The sequence below is a fragment of the Nicotiana tomentosiformis genome, chromosome 5, assembly GCF_000390325.3.
Source record: "Nicotiana tomentosiformis chromosome 5, ASM39032v3, whole genome shotgun sequence".
In the NCBI taxonomy this organism is placed as follows: domain Eukaryota; kingdom Viridiplantae; phylum Streptophyta; class Magnoliopsida; order Solanales; family Solanaceae; genus Nicotiana; species Nicotiana tomentosiformis.
Window position 1 is genome coordinate 41,287,251 of NC_090816.1, and position 18,852 is coordinate 41,306,102.

Genomic DNA, 18,852 nt, shown 5'->3' on the forward strand with positions numbered 1-18,852 from the left:
AACATCTTATGTGGGGGACCTTTTAAATGTATTTGCTGAATCTATTCTGTCTTCACCAAAATATACAGAAGAGTCCACATGGAGATTCTGACAACAGATTGAATTGCATATTTTTCAGAGAGATTAGTGGGTGAAAGTAGTAATTGTGCTGACAACGTTGTACATATAGTCTGTTGTTTAGTTAATTACTGCATTCATATGCATCTCTGTTGTGTTTAAATGAAGCAAAGCCTTCGTACTCTTTAATTTGCCTCCTAATAAGGGCGCTAATTAAAAGCATTTACCTACCCTTTTACATTTCTGCTTAAATATAGGATTCTCCCATAGGACGGGGCAATTCTTTTTGTTGGTGCAAAGGCAAGTTCAATGATAATATTGATGCTTACAAATCTACAACCTATAATTGTTTGTGTCCAACTCTTTTAGCTTAATTAATTCTTTTTATCAATCATTTTTGTATCCTTTTAGTTGTTACTGCTTCTAACATTCGTTGGCCGTTTTCCATGTTTACTTGACAACTTTTTTGTACTTGAGTAGAAATGTCAAAGCACATCATTTTGTTATTTTGGAACTTCCCATTTTCAGTCCTTTTTTTTTTTTGGTTCAGATTTGTCATCATGGACTGGAACTTGAAGAGTGACCAATTGGAATGGGGCTGGGATAATAATATAAGCATTTGCAGTTGCTCGGGATTGGAGTTTTGTAGGCATGCAGAAACTTTCATCGATGAGAAGGAAGTAAATAAAGCTGAAAATATATATTCTCTAGATGGTTTTTCTAGCTATAGTTTGGACCATGGCTCTTCTGTCAAATCTTCAGCTGAACAATGTAATTATGGGAAAGTTGGTTCTGTGCCAGGTTTTGTAAGCGTGGAGAGAAAAGAGAAATATTCTACTTTTGGAACTTGTACAAGACCTGGAGAATCGTCAATTGGCTTAAATCTGTACTCTGCTAACAATGAGACTGTTACTAATTATCCTCTACTTCCTTTGTCATCTACGACAGCAAAGCGATGTAAGGGTTCTTATCATCTAATGCAGAATCCCTACTGCCAAGTTGAAGGATGTAATCTTGACCTTACAACAGTTAAAGAGTATCATCGGCGTCATAGAATCTGTGAATCCCATTCTAAAAGCCCAATGGTCTTTGTTGCTGGGATGGAGCGCCGTTTTTGCCAACAGTGTAGCAGGCATGTTAACTTTTATGTACTGTTTATTGTTAGTTTTAGCACTTTTTTCCAAATTATTTATAAAATCTCCAAGATCATCAGCTATTCTAAATCAGCTAAACTAAACGGGCTCTAAGTTTATTGAGGATGAACAGATAGTATTTCCAGCTATTCTGCTGTATATCATCTCAATACTTCTTATTACTCTCTAGTACATTGTGCTAAGAGATTAATCTAAGAAATAGCTTTTTGGTTGATTTTGAAGGTTCCATGAGCTGTCCGAGTTTGATGATAACAAACGAAGCTGTCGAAGGAGGCTCTCTGACCACAATGCTAGGCGTCGTCGGTCACAACCAGAGGCAAATCACTTTAGTTCAACAGGACGACCTTCTTCGTTTCATGGTGCCTTTCAACTTCTCTCTGTTGTCACTTTGTCTAGGATGTTTGCATATATACGTACACACATGTTCCTCCTGTAAAAAGAAATGCAATCTGGTGCGGTAAACTTCCACTATATTGTCCGGGTCTGGGAAAGGTCGTACCACACTGAACCTATTAGACGAAGCCTTACCTATTTGCATTTCTAAAAGAGGCAGAATCCACGGCTTGAACTTGGTTGATCACATAATGGAACTCTTCCTGTTGTGTCAAGACTCCCTTCCGCACGTTCTTCGTGTGCTAATTAAATTGTTCTCAGTCCTAAAAGTTAAAACATGCCAATATGTACCTATCTGTTAAAAAGTAGACATTTTAGATTTATCTTTATTTTGAAAGGGAAATTCTTGCTTGCTGCTTCTCTTTCCTTTGTCCTTTAGATATGATAGATTTGTTGTTCGATAACTTGCTTTATATCTAATTTCATACATATTTAATAAGTGTCTGCCTCAATCTGAGCAGATCGACAATCACGTACTAGTGGTTCTTTAAGTGGCTCATCTATGTCCACTTCAAATTCAATGGGGAAAAGCTCTTGCCGTCCTAAGAATATACGAGGTATTGATTCTCTGATTCTTAAAATTCATATATGAACATAAAGAACTGTCTAAGAAGCATAGGTCATAGGATGTTTGGACCAAGAGTTGTTTCATGAATTCGCCGGAGAAATAATTGGTTAATTCCCAAAAGTATAAATATAAAATTGGACTTATAGTTTTTGGCACCCAAGAAGTTTGAACATTCCATTTTTCAATGACATTTCAAACACCATCTGTTATCATTTCTAATATGGCTATTTGCTCCCAACTTCCATGTTAATTATTTCAGGTTTAAATACATCTACAAGTGATTATAAGTTGGATGTTTCATCCAATCTTCAACGACGTGCTCATTCTCTTCTGTCAACAAATTCTTTGGGTTGGGATGATCCTACACATACTTCCATGGAGCAGCTTATAATGCCTGCAAGTGTCAGCGCATCACAGCCGTTTGTGCACTCTGTAACACCAAACTGGCCACAAGTTTCATCAGAACATTTTCCGGCGGATCATCAAGTGCCTTTCTACTCCCCACATTGCTTCAACGGATCTGCCTGATATGACATGTATGCAGCAGCTCTTCCAAGAGTTTTAATAGTTTGGCACATTCTTTTTCATGCCAAATAACTCATACTAGTAATGCCATCTCTTTCTAGTGGAGTAAAGATGTGGTAGCCTTCTCTTTGTGGTCAATTAGTAAGGCAAACAACGCAAAGCATGAAGTAAAGACGTAATACTTCAACTACAAGAAGTCTCTTTGCCGCTTAAAATAAGTAGTTTCATAGCAGATTGTTTCGTACGTTTTCTAGGATCAGATATTAGCACCATCACAAGTCATTGTTGTCTTCCAATTGATTGAGAGTTGGCATTAGCGTGCCAAGCTCATTGTAGATGTTGTCTTTTTATTTGAAGTTTGTAGAACAAGGATGAGTCCCTGAGGCACAAGCGACAATTCTCCTTAATGACAAACCAACCTGCTATCTAAAATCTCCAAAACTACTACTATGAGTAAGTGAAGTAGAGTATTTGTTTTTCTAACTACCGTTACTTGAGGATTTCAGATCATGCACAATCCTCTTATCCTCAGATGGAAAGCAGGTCTAATGATCAGTATCTCTTTAAATATTGAACAACAACATTTGACACGAATTTTGACTGATTGAATCTTAATCTAGTGCCTTGAAAAAATCCTTGATCTAGTACTAGAGAAACTAAAAAAAGACAGCCCGGTGCACGAAGCATCTCGTATTTATGTAGGATCCGAAGAAGGATAGCACCCCAAGGGGTGTGATGTAGGCAGGCTACCATGATGTTTGAGCGGTTGATTCCACGACTCGAACCCGTGACCTATAGGTCATATGGAGACAATTTTATTATTGCTCCAAGGCTCCCCGAGAAACTATTTTTCGATTAAAATTGAACTGGAACAGGCTTAAATGATAAAATATGGATAATAAGGATTCATATTGTTGATCTTGACTTGTTTAAGACTTAGACGTAACCGTTGTATTATGATTGACTTAGAGGTGAGACTTGAGAGTGTAGTTGGACAATATATGAGTGAACATGTCAGCTTCCATATATAATGTGTATATTAAACTCAAAACATAAAAAATAACTCATCTTGGTTAGAATTGGGGGACAAAAAATTGTCTCTTGGAACTCCACCACTCACACCCATTTTAAAAAATTCAAATATTTCCTATCAATGTTGTATTTATTTATAGGCATAGAGGTTCCATGCCCTGGCCATGCAGTGTCGCCGGAGCTGTAATTTTAACAGATGATAAGGTCAACAAGCAGAGTAGTCGCAAACAAGAAAGTGTGACCTGACATAATTTCAGACCATTATGTTTGGAATATTTGGACTGGGTCACTGATTAAAATTTGGGCTTAAGACTAGGCCTAATTTCTGTCTTCTCTCAAAGGCCCAACTGATGACTCATAGGATAAATGATACAAAGATGAAATTTTGTTCTCATCGGAAGGAATATTGGTAGCTTCTAGATTATGTATAGGTGTAATTAATCCCGTTAGGATGTCAGAGTTTGTTAGAAGATTCTGTTAATTTGTTTTACTTAAACATTTTCTTTTATTCTTGTAAAATACTAGTATAAATAGGAGAGCTACAGTGTACAGAGAGATACGTAGGAAATGGAATACAATTGAAAATTCTATCTAGACTTCTAGAGTCTTTTTCTTTTCTGTTATGCAGCGCATGGCTTGTGCCTGAATTAGTACCCTTCACTAAAAATCAATAACTCTTTGTATCGAGTTCAAATTGACAAACCATTTGAAATATTAAAAACTAGTGAACTTGCCGCGCTTCGCGCGGTTTAAGAAAAACTTCTTTATGAAATGATCTTCTAATATTCGAATATTAAAAATAATAAAAATAGGTTATATATACCTAATTGTTTACCTTGTTATTTTATATCATGTTGGGTTTCACAAAAGAAAGGAGAAAGATAAAGAAGAGAAATTTCTTTTTATTTTCTTGGCATAAGCTATTCACAATTTACTCTTTTAGTTGCTTGACACGGGTACACACTTTTTTATCTTTATATATAAAAAAAATTAAAGTGAATAGGTATTTTTTTTCTATTCATGAAATATAGAAATCTTATTATGACATACATGTAAAATCCACGAATATACACAAATCTTTGTGAGGAGAAACCATTACCACTGCATGTCTACCATCTGTCGTTATCACAATCACTTCAAACCGCGACTATTTTTTGTTCGTTTGAGATCTCTCCTCATGTAGATTTGATATGTCCAAAAGGAATGAAACATTGGAGGGTAAAAACTTGAATGAGAATGGTGCTCTATCAAAATGAAAGGGTGTTACTTCTCTGTTTTTTGATGTTGCAAGTTGCAACCACGTTAGGAACATATGGCAAATATTAATAAGTAAAAAGCAAAGTACAGCTATTTTAAATTGAAGGGAACTACTAACAATTTCACTTTTGGAGATGAAAATTTTAATTGGACCACATTAAAAATATTATTAAATTGTGTTTTAATGAATTTAGCTAAAATAGGAAAGATCAAAATATCATAAGTAGCCAAACATAAATAATTTCTATAAATTGATAAAATCACAATTTTTTTTCAATGTTATCTATGAGTGCAATTTTGGTCCTTCAAGCAACGTACATGACACAATCTATGTATGAGGGCATGCAAATGTTCCTACTTCTAGGCAACCTATTAAAATATGGTCCTAAGTATCCTGCCTTACAATAATTCTCATTGCCGTTATGCAGGTCCACGCCTGCCAAAGGAGATGTCTTTTCATTCTTCATAGACAATACTTGAGGAAGAATATTTAAACTTATAGTATTAAGTTATCTTTGAAAAAAAAATGAATTGGTTAATATCCTCAATACGGAGTATTTAGCCTTGGCAATAGGAAATATGAGCATTTCAACAAAGAATGAGATTACTATGAAACGTTCCATTTACATTAAATCTTTAAAGCTATTAAATGCATGTAATGGGTGATGCATTTTTCTTCTGCATTTATATATCTTTAATCTCCATAAATCTTGACCAAAAAAATCCATAAATGCACCTCCTCATGATAAATCCCACCATATTATAAAGTATAAACAGAGGTCAAAAAGGCATTCACCCTTATTGAACAGTTCCTCCATCACAGTCATTTTTTAAGTTAAATACAAATTGAGAAGTAGTTTAAATATATCAAATAAGTAGTTTAAGTCGTGAAAATGGCAATGTATCATTATTGATGATCCAAGACCATACATATTGATTAAATTAAAAGAAATGATATTTATTTAATAAATAGACAGATAGACTGAAAAAATCATGACTATGTTTAACAGTAAGCCCACATACGTTTGTATAAGCTCACCAATATACAGTCTCCCTCCATATCTTATTTAGGCACACATTTCATTTTCCAAACTTTTTGCTATGAACTTCACATAATTGTCAAGTGATGCCATCTAAAGGTTTTAAAGTCCACCAATCCATTCTTAAGATACATCACATATCCTTGTCCTGAAAAGTGAAACCCGTTGAGGTTGAGAAGAGCTTTCCTCAAAGCGGAAACTTAATCACTTCACATTACCAGCCTCATTTCTCAATAGAGTCCTGTAAATGTCTGGTGTCCTTCTAGTTTAAAATTATACAGCATATACAAAGCATGTAGATTTTCTGTATTTCATTAGAAAAGAGTGTTGTAAATTTTAACTTATATGGAACCGCTATATAAGACCCAAGAAAATGCATGATTTAACATCATTTTCATACATTTATCGGGATGTAATTTGTGTCAGACAACCTTTATAAGTTTTCTATGAAATAATGAACACAATCTTAAAACTGAAGGTCATTACAATGCAAATAAGCTTATATAAGTCAAAAACCGTGTGAAAGGAAACTTAGCCATGGAAAAAGGAAGAACTACTATTTGCTAAATTACCTAACAAAAGATCAAATGTAATTGCGACCGAAATAAAATCTTAAGCCAAAGCAATGATACATTCAGACTTAGTCATGTGCGAAATACTTAGGCAAGAGGATAATCCAACCTATCAACAAAATGACAAATTGAACATAACATATTCAAACTTTAAGAAGAAAATTGGATAAGCAGAAGATTCATTTAAACATCACCAAGAAACAATCGAAGTTAATGAGGCTTTTAAGTTAATAATACTAATATAGCAAGAACTTTGTATAGTCAAATGAAAATGAGAAGTAACAGGATCTATCCAATATTAATATCTGAGGTTACAATGAAAATCTAACGTACTCTAAACTCCTTATCAGTAAACTATAATCAATAATTATAGACATAAAATAAGTCCAATGGTCATCAGTCATCACTATTAAATTAAAACTCTTGCCTAACCCTTAATAATGACAAATTGCACTTAATTCTGCCTATGTCGCCTCCTATATGTGTTTTTTTGTGAGCATCTTCTTCTCTGGCTTTTGTGCTTTAATTTTTCTCTCTTATTTCTAGCACTATTTATGTGATATTGATTTTGTATTTTCACTATCTTCATTCCTCTCTTCATCGCTGCTACAACTGTTGGTGAGTCTTAATCTTCGTTTGTTTTTCCTTCATATTTTTTCCAATTTGGTATTTACATGGATATGGATAACAAGGTAGTTAGTTTTCTTCCTCCTTAATTTTATTCAACCATAAATAAATTATATATACATATATGATCTATCTTTATAAAGTTGAGCTAAAAGGCATGAAAAAATTGCAACTGATTAGGGATAAATAACGACCAATTTATAGTATAGCAATTATGCAATCATTTATGCCACATAAAATTGTGTCGTGATTAGATAGAAGTTTTAGATGTTTCTTATTGCAAATTCTCTCACAGATTTTAAGTTAATTCAAGTGCGTGTTCTTGAAACAAATTGTTATAATCAAAATAAGGAAAGAACTTTGGTAGAGCAGAATAGATTTAGGCAGTATCATAAGTTTTTTTTTTAAATATAATTTACGCCATTAGGAGGCGTAGTCCTTATATTGCTAACCAAAATTAAGAGGAGGGCATCAACCAAAAGTTCAGTATCATAAGGTTTTATAGGAAAATATGTTAATTTTGTTTGGTTCTCGGCAATTTTGGAGTACTATTAATTTTATAACCTCCCATTAATGCTCTCTGACCTTGAGTTTTATTTTTTCTTTAGCCTTCTAAGTTACGTATTTCAGTGTCTACGTCAAGACGATCTTATTTTGAAAATCAGTTCGTAATGCTTTGAGTTTGAACACCAATATTTGAGGTTATAATGACAGTCTAATATAGTTTAAGCTCCATATCAGCAAACTACAATCAACATTTGTAGACATCGTTGACGAACACTTTTACCATTAAAAGTATCAGTAAAACAAAATTCTTGTACTCCATATCGGACACACCCTCAGTTATCAATTTTGAAAAAGTTATTTATATTAGAATCTTTACACCCTTATGTAAAAAGCAAATAAATTAAGAATCTCCGGAGCGTACCTCAAATACGAATGGAGAAAGGTCAAACTGAATTTTTTCACAGCCTTTTGTTGGTTTAAACTACCATTTATCAACCTAAAAAGAAAAACAAAATATGTGCTCAACTCAATTGTTAGAACTTAAAGGGTCTAACATTTAAAAGGCTGAAAATATATGGAAAGAAGGCATAGTTGGTAAAGATTAACTTTAAAAAGATTACATACCGGCAAATGTTGAGTAAATTTGCAGTATTTCATGAATCCATGGGCAAGGTCAACCTATAGGGCATATTTTCGAGCATTTCATGGCGTCATAAGCCGTTGTTATGCTAGCAAAGGAGTGAGTTAAAGACACATCAGGATTAAAAATCAAAGCGAAAGTAACTGGTAAACGCAAATTGAAAATGACCGTAAGGAAGGATTACATACCGGCAAGTGTTGAGTAAATTTGCAGCATTTTCTGAATCCGTGGGCAAGGTATTGGGCATATTTTCGAACACTTCATGGGCGTCAAAATAAGCAGTTGTTATGGTGACAAAGGAGTAAATCAAAGTCAGAGGGAAATTAAAAATTAAAGTGAAAGTAACTGGAAAACGCAAATTGGAAATGACCGTGAGGAAAGAGTTTAGAGATTAGTAGAGGAATTAAAGTAAATCAACAAACGTGAAGCAAAAGCAGTGTAGAATAAAAAAGACGGAGGAGAAAGAGTATAAAGAATTTTAACAAAGGCAAACGAAAAGAACAATAGGAAAATAGAAAGATAAAGGAGGATGAATACTCAGATAGAGGGAGGAAAGGAAACAGAGAGTAAAGCATCTGTTGGAAAAGAAACAGTTATTTTTGAAGCGTTGTATATTTTTGGTTTAGGGTGACTTTTGATTTTTGATAGTGAAAAATTAGAAAAAATAGCAGAAAATCATAGAAAAAGATAATTGCAGTCCCTATTGAATTGGAGCGCCACGTAACAACGTTAGGCCCCTCAATTATAGATATATATAGATTATAAGATATCAAGAGCTACAACTTTCATCAAGTAACCTTAGCCAAATTTCTTTATATATATCAAGATTTTTTTTTTCCAGGCCAAATACATAAAGAGCCCTTAAACTTGGCTCTAATTTTTACTTGGATACCTTAATTTATACTTGTACCTATTGAATACTTGAACTTCCATCAAACTGTACCTATTAGGCACGATTTGCTGACGTGGCAAAAACATTATTTTTCACTTCTCTAAAGCGCGTGAGCTTATTCAAAATCATATTTTTCTTCTTTTTTTATTCAAACAAATTTTATTTTCCAAAATCACCATCACCAGTAAGCTCTCATCTTCATCACTGTCAATCCTCCGCCACTGCAGCTATCATTAATTTTCCTTTCTCTGATAATATCAAATGTGTCAAATAAAATGTATCAAGACAAAAGTTACCTAAGCAAATGAGAAAAATAGAAGTAAGAAAAGTAAACACAAAAGCCAAAATGTAGACTTTTGCATAAAAAATATTATCTTAGGAGACAACGGATAGAAAGAGAGTTGTATCATATAAATCCACTTTCCTTTGTTTGGAAGTTATATAAAAAAAGTTGTCTGAAAATTCCTAAAGTGCCATAAACAAAAACTGACTAAGTTGAATAAAGATCTCTAATAGAGCTATTGTGGGCTGAATCGGAGTTCTGCCGAAAAAGTTGGTGGCATCGATTGCTAATATTGGAATCTAAACCACTATTGGTGATATTTTGAGATAAGGTGTAGTTAGATGATGATGGAGTTAGACGACGGGAGAAGAGGCCGGCACACAATAAACTTTAAATATTTTAAAATTTTCTAGGATGCTAGTGAACATATTTGACAACAGTTCAATTTTACAAAAAAAGGGAGGGAAAAAAATAACTTAAATCGCTGTTATGAGTGTCCAATGGGTAGCATGATATGATCTAATAAACCTGTTAGCCAAGTTAAATCAATGAGGAAATCAACCCATTTGTTAACTATTCTATAATACTCAGTTAAGAAAGTTCTCATCTTTTATAAGTAGTATTTTTTTTGTCCTCATAAAGATTCTTATTTAGGAACCAATTCTAGAGTACCTAATTCTTTAACAAAATACATAAGCTAATTAGCCTATTACGATGTCTTTTCAAATGTAAGCCTGTACTGTAACAAGTTGAAGGAATAGTACAATATCATCACTGCTTTATATAAAAGACTAAAGGCAAACTTAAATTAACTTTAAATGACATGAGTGCTAATTTTATTTTTATTTCCTTTATAATGCATTACCAAGTATTTCTTAATTGTAGTTTAGTTGTATAAAAATGAATACTTTTTAACATAACATGTAATTTATGACGTACTAATTGATATAGTTTTATTCTATTAACTTTACTGCTATTTGAATTTATTATGTAAATAATGAAATTCATTATTTGATTAAATTTTCAGCCGAAAGAAAAACTTTTAGTTGATTTTGACAATGGTAACAGAAAAATTGAATTATTGGAAATCGCCAAACAAAAAAAAAAAGAATTATGGAAAAAGGAACAAAATACAAGTACCCTATTCTCAAATCCTTTGCCGAGCTCTACCCTGCCCGCATTTCCTTGTGTTTTGAAGAGGAAAAAAAAAATCTCTCTACCCGCTGCCAATAGTCTTTCTTCGGAATTATCTGAATGGGTCGATCCTCCCATCCCGTTTGTTTTAGCAACTTATCCTAAGGTCTCCTCACCAAGAGCTCCCGGCGACAATAGAAGAAGCAACCCGTCTGCTATGACGGGACGACTTTTTTTCTTTCACAATAAGACCTGTACGATTATCCCTGTTTATTAAAATTATAAATAATTTTATACTACAATAGCGCACACTTAATATTTTTTAATCAGAAAAAACAACTTCAATAGTTTGAAATTAAAAGTAATAGTGTTGCCTAAAAACTAATTTTGAATAACAGAACAATCCAAACATTGATTATTTTTTGTCCACATGGCACATATCAAACAAAATATTACTGGAGGGTATCCAATCCCATGAAACCCTTCCATCCCGAAAGCGGCTCCCTCCATTACAGCGTCCTCCAGTTTGTCAAGTATACCTTTATGTTTATCACACCTGTCCATTTTCAGATCTAAGGGTTCACTATTTGTTTTAAGTAAAATCACCTCTTAAATCATGGTTAACTCAAAAATCTTACCAATTTGGCAAAGATAAATCAAACATCCCAAAAAATCACTAGAAAATTCCTTTTGGTTGGAGAAAATATTTTCTTACCATGAAAATCATAAGCCCAAGAGATAAACGGAGCAAGGATCAACAAACACAGAAGATTAAACCCATTTACCTGGTACAATAACAACAAAAGATAGCAAGGACAAAGAAAATCATTTGGTGAGCAAACGTTTTTCTGGAGATTAAGCCAAAACAGGTTCTTCTTCGCTCTTACACTATTTTTGCTGCTTCGAGGCCAAATATGTGTGTTATTATTATTCTTGTGGTGAAAATTGCCACTGCAAATATGTCTAGAAACTGGTTGATATAATGTCTCAGTTAGATTGTTTTGAGAATATTAAGTAAGAAATGGATACCTACAACTGTGTGAAATTGCTATACTTAAAGCACGCACGGTAAATTGAATAAAGCTCACAAGTCAACCCATCTCACATAAAGTTGATTGAAAGAGAGGTGTGTGTTAAATACTCGTAGGTTTATTAAATGATTGCAATTCAGTGGCTTAATGTTTATTTGCCTAATCGAAGGGCCTGAATGACTAATATGGATAACTCACATACTCGTATATTTCCATATAGTTTAATAAGATAGATGTTTGTTTGCCTAATCGTGATATAACGTTGATTGAAACTTTTTCTAAAGCTCTTTCAATGATTTTTCCTTACTCATTTGATATTTCATCTAATAAATGAATTATGACATGTAACATTCTAGCTTTAGAAAGTGGATAGACTTGACTCTATTCAGTATGTTGTATTTGTGATTTCACCTCCTTTGTACTCCCTCCATATGTCTTGTAATCCATTTCTAGAGACATTTTTTTTTAATCATTTCTATGATTTAAGATTAAAGATTATTTGTCTTATTGACACCTTTTGTAATGTAGATTTATGGAGATCTCATCTTGTGAGTCTCAAGGTGGATTCAATGTGCCAATAAAACTTGGAATGGAATTTGATTCAGATGAGCATGCATATGAATGTTATAATGAATACGCGGCTGCAATTGGTTTTAGTGTCAGGAAAGAGTATGCTAACAAGAACAAAGTCCAAGGATATGTGACTTCAAGAAAATTTACATGTCATAAAGAAGGTTATAGAAGCAAAGACAAACGAGATCAGACAGTTCAAAAGCATAGAAAGGAAACCAGGACAGGATGCTTAGCTTATATTGTTATTAGTCGTCAGTCAAATGGAAAGTTTCGCATCACTTCATTTGATGAGAAACATAACCATCCTCTTCCTTCTTCTTTATCTCATATGTTACCGTCACAAAGAAAGATAAATGTTGCTCAAGCACATGAAGTTACTGCGAGGTATGGACATTTATGCCAAAACAGGTTCTTCTCTCTTACACCAGTTTTTCTGCTTCGAGGCCAAATATGCGTGTCCTTATTATTCTTGTAGTGGAAATTGCCATTGTGAAAAAATGTCGGTAATGTTTTTGATAAAATCTTTCAATTGGATTGTTTGAGAATATTAAGTAAGAAGTAAATATCTAAAAACTGTGAGAAATTGCGATACTTTCACACACAGTAAATTGAATAAAACTCACAACCTATTTCATATCTAGTTGATCTAAAGAGAGATAAGTGTGTTAAATACTCATTGGTTTATTAAATGGCTGGAGTTCAGTGACTTGATATTTATTTGCCTAGTCGAAGGGCTTGAATGACTAATGTTGAGAACTCGCATTCTCGTATATTTCTATCTAGTTTAATAAGTTAGATCATAGATGCTTATTTTCGAAATCTTGACAACCTATTTCACATAAAGTTTGATTGGAACTTTTTCTGAAGCTCTTTCAATGATCTTTTTTTACTATAACGACAACAACAAACGCAATGTAATCCCACAAGTAAGATCTGGGGAGGGTAGTGAGCGCGCAGCCTTACCCCTACCTTGTGCGGAGAGAGATTGTTTCAATGATCTTTCTTTACTGATTCATCTAATACATGAAGTATGACATGTAACATTCTTGTGTTAGCAAGTCAATAGGTTAGACTCCATTCAATATGTTGTATTTTGTAATTTTCACCTCAATAGGGTAATAGGTCGTAGTGTGTTTTTCTGATCCGTTCCAGGTTTATTAGGGCGAACCTGCTAGTACCTTGTCATTGATTCTCAGAGTGCTAGTATTAGGGTTGTTTTTAGTACTATCTTCCGATTCGGTTTTCTAGTACCTTGTCGTTGTTATTGGTTGTTGCTGTTGCTATTGCTATTGCTATTGATATTGATATTGATATTACTTCTTCCAATTGTTTTTCCACTTCATACATTGTTGGTATCATTTTCCTGGTCTTGTTGTTGAAATTTACTTGTTTCTATTCTTTCTCTCGAGCCGTGGGTCTTTCGGAAACAACCTCTCTACCTCTCCAGGGTAGGGGTAAGGTCTGCGTACCCTCCCCAGATCCCATTTGGGGGATTCCACTGGGTTGTTGTTGTTGTAATTTTCACCTCCTTTGTACTCCCCATATGTCTTGCTAAGTTGCTCGGACACGGGTGCAGATCTAGAGGTCGGATCATTTGAAATGTAAATTCTAAGATTCGGAGATACAGATCCTAGTACGGATCCGGGTGCGGGGATCCCGCTAAACATAATTCAAAATAAAATAAAATTTTAAAAATATCTCTAAATTATGAGAAATTTTATGGAATACTTACGTATAGCTTATAAAGTGTGGATTTCTTTTTTATTCTCAAGTTGTAAACAAGTAAATGATTGATTTCCTAAATAAGTTATGTTATTTTCTTCAAATTTACGGTTGTTGATTTCGGGAATCAAATTGTATCTTGTCTCGAATTTTTCTGTCCGTCGTGGTTAAAGTACTCAAAATTGTTTGACCAGATCCGGTACGGATCCCATACCCACACCCATACTAGTGTCGTGTCGACACGGGTGCAACACCTAAACTTCCGTATCGGAGCAACTTAGATGTCTTGTAATCCATGTTTAGAGACTTTCTTTTTATCAATTTCTAAAATTTAATATCATAGTTTTTTTGTCTTATTTACTCTTTTTTATAATGTAGATTTATGGAGATCACCTCTAGTGAGTCTCAAGGTGGATGTAATGTACCAATAAAACTTGGAATGGAATTTGATTCAGATGAGCATGCATATGAATGGTATAATGAATACGCAGCTGCAATGGGTTTTAGTGTTAGGAAAGAATATGCTAACAAAAACAAAGTCCAAGGGTATGTGACTTCAAGAAAATTTACATGTCACAAAGAAGGTTATAGAAGCAAAGACAAACGAGATCGGACAGTTCAAAAGCATAGAAAGGAAACCAGGACAGGGTGCTTAGCTCATATTATTATTAGTCGTCAATCAAATGGAAAGTTTCGCATCACTTCATTTGAAGAGAAACATAACCATCCTCTTGATCCTTCTTCTTTATCTCATGTGTTACCGACACAAAGAAAGATAAAAGTTGCTCAAAGCACATAAAGTTAGTGTGAGGTATAAACATTTATGCCAAATGTTTTCCCAAATTTCAAGTGAAGCTTCAGAATCAAAAGAAGGGTATGAATTGGCTGCAAAGTGTGCGAACGAGTTAGTTGTGAAGTTAAAGCATGTAAAGAAAAATGAATCACATGATGATTCAGCTCCAAGCAAGAGTATTGAAAATGAATTGAGTGAGACCGTATTTATTGATAACACAAATGCCACGAAGGTGACTGGGTTAAAAAGGAAGCAGCCAACTTGTCGCTCTAAAACTCTGACAATGAGTTTTATGGAAATGGCCAAGAGGAAAAATAATACCTCACTGCTAAAATCTCCTCAATGCCAAACTGACAAGAAGTTAGACCACCTTCCATCTCTTCTATCTTGTCAAGTCACATGTCCATCTTTATCAGATGCATCAATGACTACGGTATCTAATGACATCTAAATTTTTCTTTGTTTATCTTTTTTCATTTTTTATGACCATGAAATACATCTGGGCCCAACCCTTAGGACCAATCACAGGCTTAGAAACTCGAGGATTGATGGGTCAGCACCTATACCCTGTTTGACATAAATACTGGTTTAGCTCACATGGCGCAGGGCTTGAGTGTGTGAATGTCACAAGTTCCTACCTTTGCCGCTTGAACTAAGCCCCTTGTTTATTATAACATTAAGATTTTATATATGTTTATCCTTTAAATAATAGGGAGTGGCAGAAGCAAGTTGTCTCAAGGATCATCCTATGAAAGTCTGACTCAACTCTTATAAGTTAGTGAACAAAGCTTATGATGCTTCTCACATGTATTTTTTCCCTCTAATTAGTAATGCTACTGATCCTAATATATGTCTTTTGTTAACTAATTGCAGGATGTTTCATTTCATGATTAAACAAGTATTCTCAATGTTGATTGTGGCAACTTCACACAAGGTAGGGGAAGTCTGCTATCCTCTGCCCTCCCCAGACTCCGAAAAAGCAAAGGTTTCATAGTGATGATGATTTATATGACCACAGTCATGATCTCAAAATTTAGATGTGTACTTCATTATCATTGTTATCATCTGACGTAGAAACTTGATTTTGCTCAATCGGTTTTGTACCACTTTGTAGTTTGGAATTGTCCTCTGCGAATTGAGTTGCTGCTTTTTTCGCAGCAAGGCTGCTACTCAACATTCATTACTAAGCCTGGATAATTGTACTTTATTGTGGAAAAAGAGCTTGTAGAAATGCCTTTTTAGCATCTAATCAGAAGTAGGAATCCAATGAAAGCATTCTTGTATTCAACATGGTATTTGATTAGGTGCAAAAGAATATTTTTGCCATAAGATGCAGTAGCCATTAACGTCTTTGTCCAGCAAAGAGTGATTGATGATTCTGCCCTCTTTTCCATTTTCTAGTCCTTTTATGAATTGACTTCATCTCTCACACTCTAATATTTACAAGAGGGGTGCAAGTGCATCTCCCTTGTATATCCAATTTTGTATTGCGCAAGTCAAGCTTGTTCCAGATTTCCATTGTTTGAAAAAACTAAAAGGATAAAAGAATAGCTAGAAAAAGAGATCGCTGCTATTTTTGTTAAATCTTTACAAAAGCATCATAAAAAAGTAAGAGTAGCTTGAAATTCATCATAGTCCGATGTTACGACGTCCTTCAATTAATGCGATGAGATTTTCTGCTGTCACTAAAGATCAAATTTAATTTAATGTCAAAGGGATTTTCATTTCTAACTTCATAATCTCAAACAGTCCAATAGAGTTACTTTATCAAATACATTATAGACATTTTTTCACACGGGCAGTTTCCACTGCAAGAAATAGGGTGGTCAAACTGAACCGGAAAACCACACCAAATCGAAAAATCAAACCAAATTGATTAAAAAACCTGACTAGGTTTGGTTTGACTTGGTTTGGTATTGAATAAAAAATCCGAACCAAACCGACATATAAATATATAAAATTTATATCTATTTTTAAGACTTTATATTGAATTTTCTTTAAAAAATGTAGAAATATTTGGAATCCTCTCGTGTGTTAACCTTGAAAGCGTACATTAACGAAATATTATTGTTAAATGACTAAGAAAATAACTATTATACAACAACAACAACAACAACAACAACCCAGTATAATCCCACTAGTGGGGTCTGGGGAGGGTAGTGTGTACGCAACGCAGACCTTACCCCTACCCTGGGGTAGAGAGGCTGTTTCCAAATGACCCTCGGCATCCTTCCCTCCAAGAACTCCTCACCTTGCTCTTGGGGTGACTCGAACTCACAACCTCTTGGTAGGAAGTGGAGGGTGCTTACCATCAGAGTAACCCACCTTGTGTTACTAAAAAAAATTTCCCATTAGAATATTTTAATGAATCATATGTTTGTCAATTTTTTCAATATTTGCTAAACATATATTCCCTTATCAAAACTTTATCTATAACTTTAACAAAGTAAGATTGAAATAATATTCATGTAATAGAAAAATCCGAAAAACCCGACAAAACCGAACCAATTCAACCCGATATAGTTGATTTGGTTTGGGTTTAATAAAAATCGAATCAATCCGGTCCATGTACACCCCTAACAAGAATCATAAGTTTGAAGATCATGTTTGATCACGCCTAACTATGCCTAATAAAAGGATTAGTGGTCGTTGCAAATATAATTCGATTCAAGAGTTCGGAGTCGAATCCCTCAGGGAATTAACCTATTAACTACCACTATTCGGCTCACACGAATTTAAGTAATTAATCTCCAGAAGTTGCAATATCTAGCTGTTGGTCTTTTAATACTAAAAAAACGGGTAAAATGTGAATGCAGTAAAATATCACTAGTGAAACTAAGTGTTGTAAACAAGAACGAGAAAGCCTAGAGCTTGATTTTCCCCAACCGTCGGAATCCTCCCCATATATTCCCTATAATTTAGCCTAGTTGTTCTCTAAGGATCGTGATCACTTCGGTTACCGTAATTTTCTTTCAAGTAACTACGATAGTCTACTAGACGCACTCTCTCGAATTACGCTAGTTGGTCTTTTTCTTGCCGCTCACTATGATCACGTCAAGATTTCGTTTTCTCTAATTCCACCTTTAAATCTTTCGTACTGATTTCTCATATACTTCTGGAGTAACGGTATTCAACGACATCCTAAATATGCAATCTTTCTCAAGTAAAACACAATAAATAAAAACCGCTTATTGATGTCCATTCAATTAGCTAAATTGAGCATGCAGTTGAACGCAGAGAGAAATTCAAGGCAAAATTATAAGAGATATAACGAGAGTTCATCCTCCAAAGGATTTAATCAACTCTAGATAAAGGTTTAGCTACTCATAATTATGCTAACAATCATCATATGAATAACTAAAAACATAAGACTACAAACTAGCAAGATTTGGACGAAGAATTGTGTAAATCCACTGCTTGCAATTGTTCCAACCGTATATTCCTCTTCTCAACTTGTCTAACCGCCAAAACTAAGTTTTTCAGAAGTATTTATATGCTAGGGTACAATTAGAGTCGGAAGTCCTAAACCGAGTAGGATTCAAAGTGCTTTGGACAGGGCAGGGCTCACGCACCTTTGGGACCTTGCCTTGGACCTCACAAGGACACGCCTAGCGGGAGGTGGACAACGCCTTCTGCCTTGCCTAGCGTCCTCTGGAGCTTCGCGCCATAGTTCTTTTCGTGCTTTATTTTGCTGTCTGTGATGCCTCTTTGACCAATTTTCATTTCACTTCCATCCCAAATGAACCTATACACAGAAACACCTCAATTAAGCACAAATATAGCACAAATCATTCACATTTACAAGTAACCCATAGGAAAAATGACGATATAAATATATCATATTAGCCTTGTGTCAACACCCCGCACTTAAACGTTACTCGCCCTCAAGTCAACCAAAACCAAAGGAACTCACGACGTCGCCCCCTCAAGCAGCAACACCCTTGACCATGTTTGATAGCCACACTTAAGTTCTAACACAACATCCAACAACCACTTCCCATAATTCATGCCAGCTTCCAAAAAATTTCAGAACATGAACAATGCCCATAACA

The 18,852-nt window shown here is 34.4% G+C and overlaps 2 protein-coding genes and 1 long non-coding RNA gene across 9 annotated transcripts; 2 read left to right on the forward strand and 1 right to left on the reverse strand.

Annotated features, from left to right (window-relative positions):
* Positions 1-390: 390 nt before the first annotated feature.
* Positions 391-3,126, forward strand: LOC104114555 (squamosa promoter-binding-like protein 11). Its single transcript, XM_018777117.3, has 4 exons — positions 391-1,189; positions 1,434-1,570; positions 2,066-2,161; positions 2,432-3,126. The coding sequence occupies exons 1-4, from the start codon at positions 540-542 to the stop codon at positions 2,698-2,700; spliced, it is 1,152 nt and encodes a 383-aa protein (XP_018632633.1). The 5' UTR covers positions 391-539; the 3' UTR covers positions 2,701-3,126.
* Positions 3,127-5,919: 2,793 nt separating this feature from the next.
* LOC104106365 (uncharacterized) lies at positions 5,920-9,123 on the reverse strand. 2 transcript variants are annotated; one of them, XR_011407775.1, is made up of 4 exons: positions 8,561-9,123; positions 8,357-8,460; positions 8,154-8,228; positions 5,920-6,330 (listed from the first exon to the last, which is right to left on the reverse strand). It is a non-coding gene; the product is annotated as an uncharacterized lncRNA (long non-coding RNA). The 2 variants fall into 2 exon arrangements; XR_688581.3 differs by having other exon boundaries at positions 5,920-6,707.
* A 2,014-nt stretch (positions 9,124-11,137) lies between these two features.
* On the forward strand, positions 11,138-16,225 carry LOC104106366 (protein FAR1-RELATED SEQUENCE 7-like). 6 transcript variants are annotated; one of them, XM_009614898.4, is made up of 5 exons: positions 11,139-11,550; positions 12,241-12,693; positions 14,386-15,233; positions 15,513-15,574; positions 15,674-16,225. In XM_009614898.4, the coding sequence occupies exons 2-3, from the start codon at positions 12,245-12,247 to the stop codon at positions 14,804-14,806; spliced, it is 870 nt and encodes a 289-aa protein (XP_009613193.1). In that variant the 5' UTR covers positions 11,139-11,550; positions 12,241-12,244; the 3' UTR covers positions 14,807-15,233; positions 15,513-15,574; positions 15,674-16,225. The 6 variants fall into 6 exon arrangements, with proteins under 6 accessions (XP_070030937.1, XP_009613193.1, XP_009613192.1 ...); XM_070174836.1 differs by having other exon boundaries at positions 11,138-11,513; positions 14,386-15,574; XM_009614897.4 differs by having other exon boundaries at positions 11,139-11,807; positions 14,386-15,574.
* Positions 16,226-18,852: the final 2,627 nt, after the last annotated feature.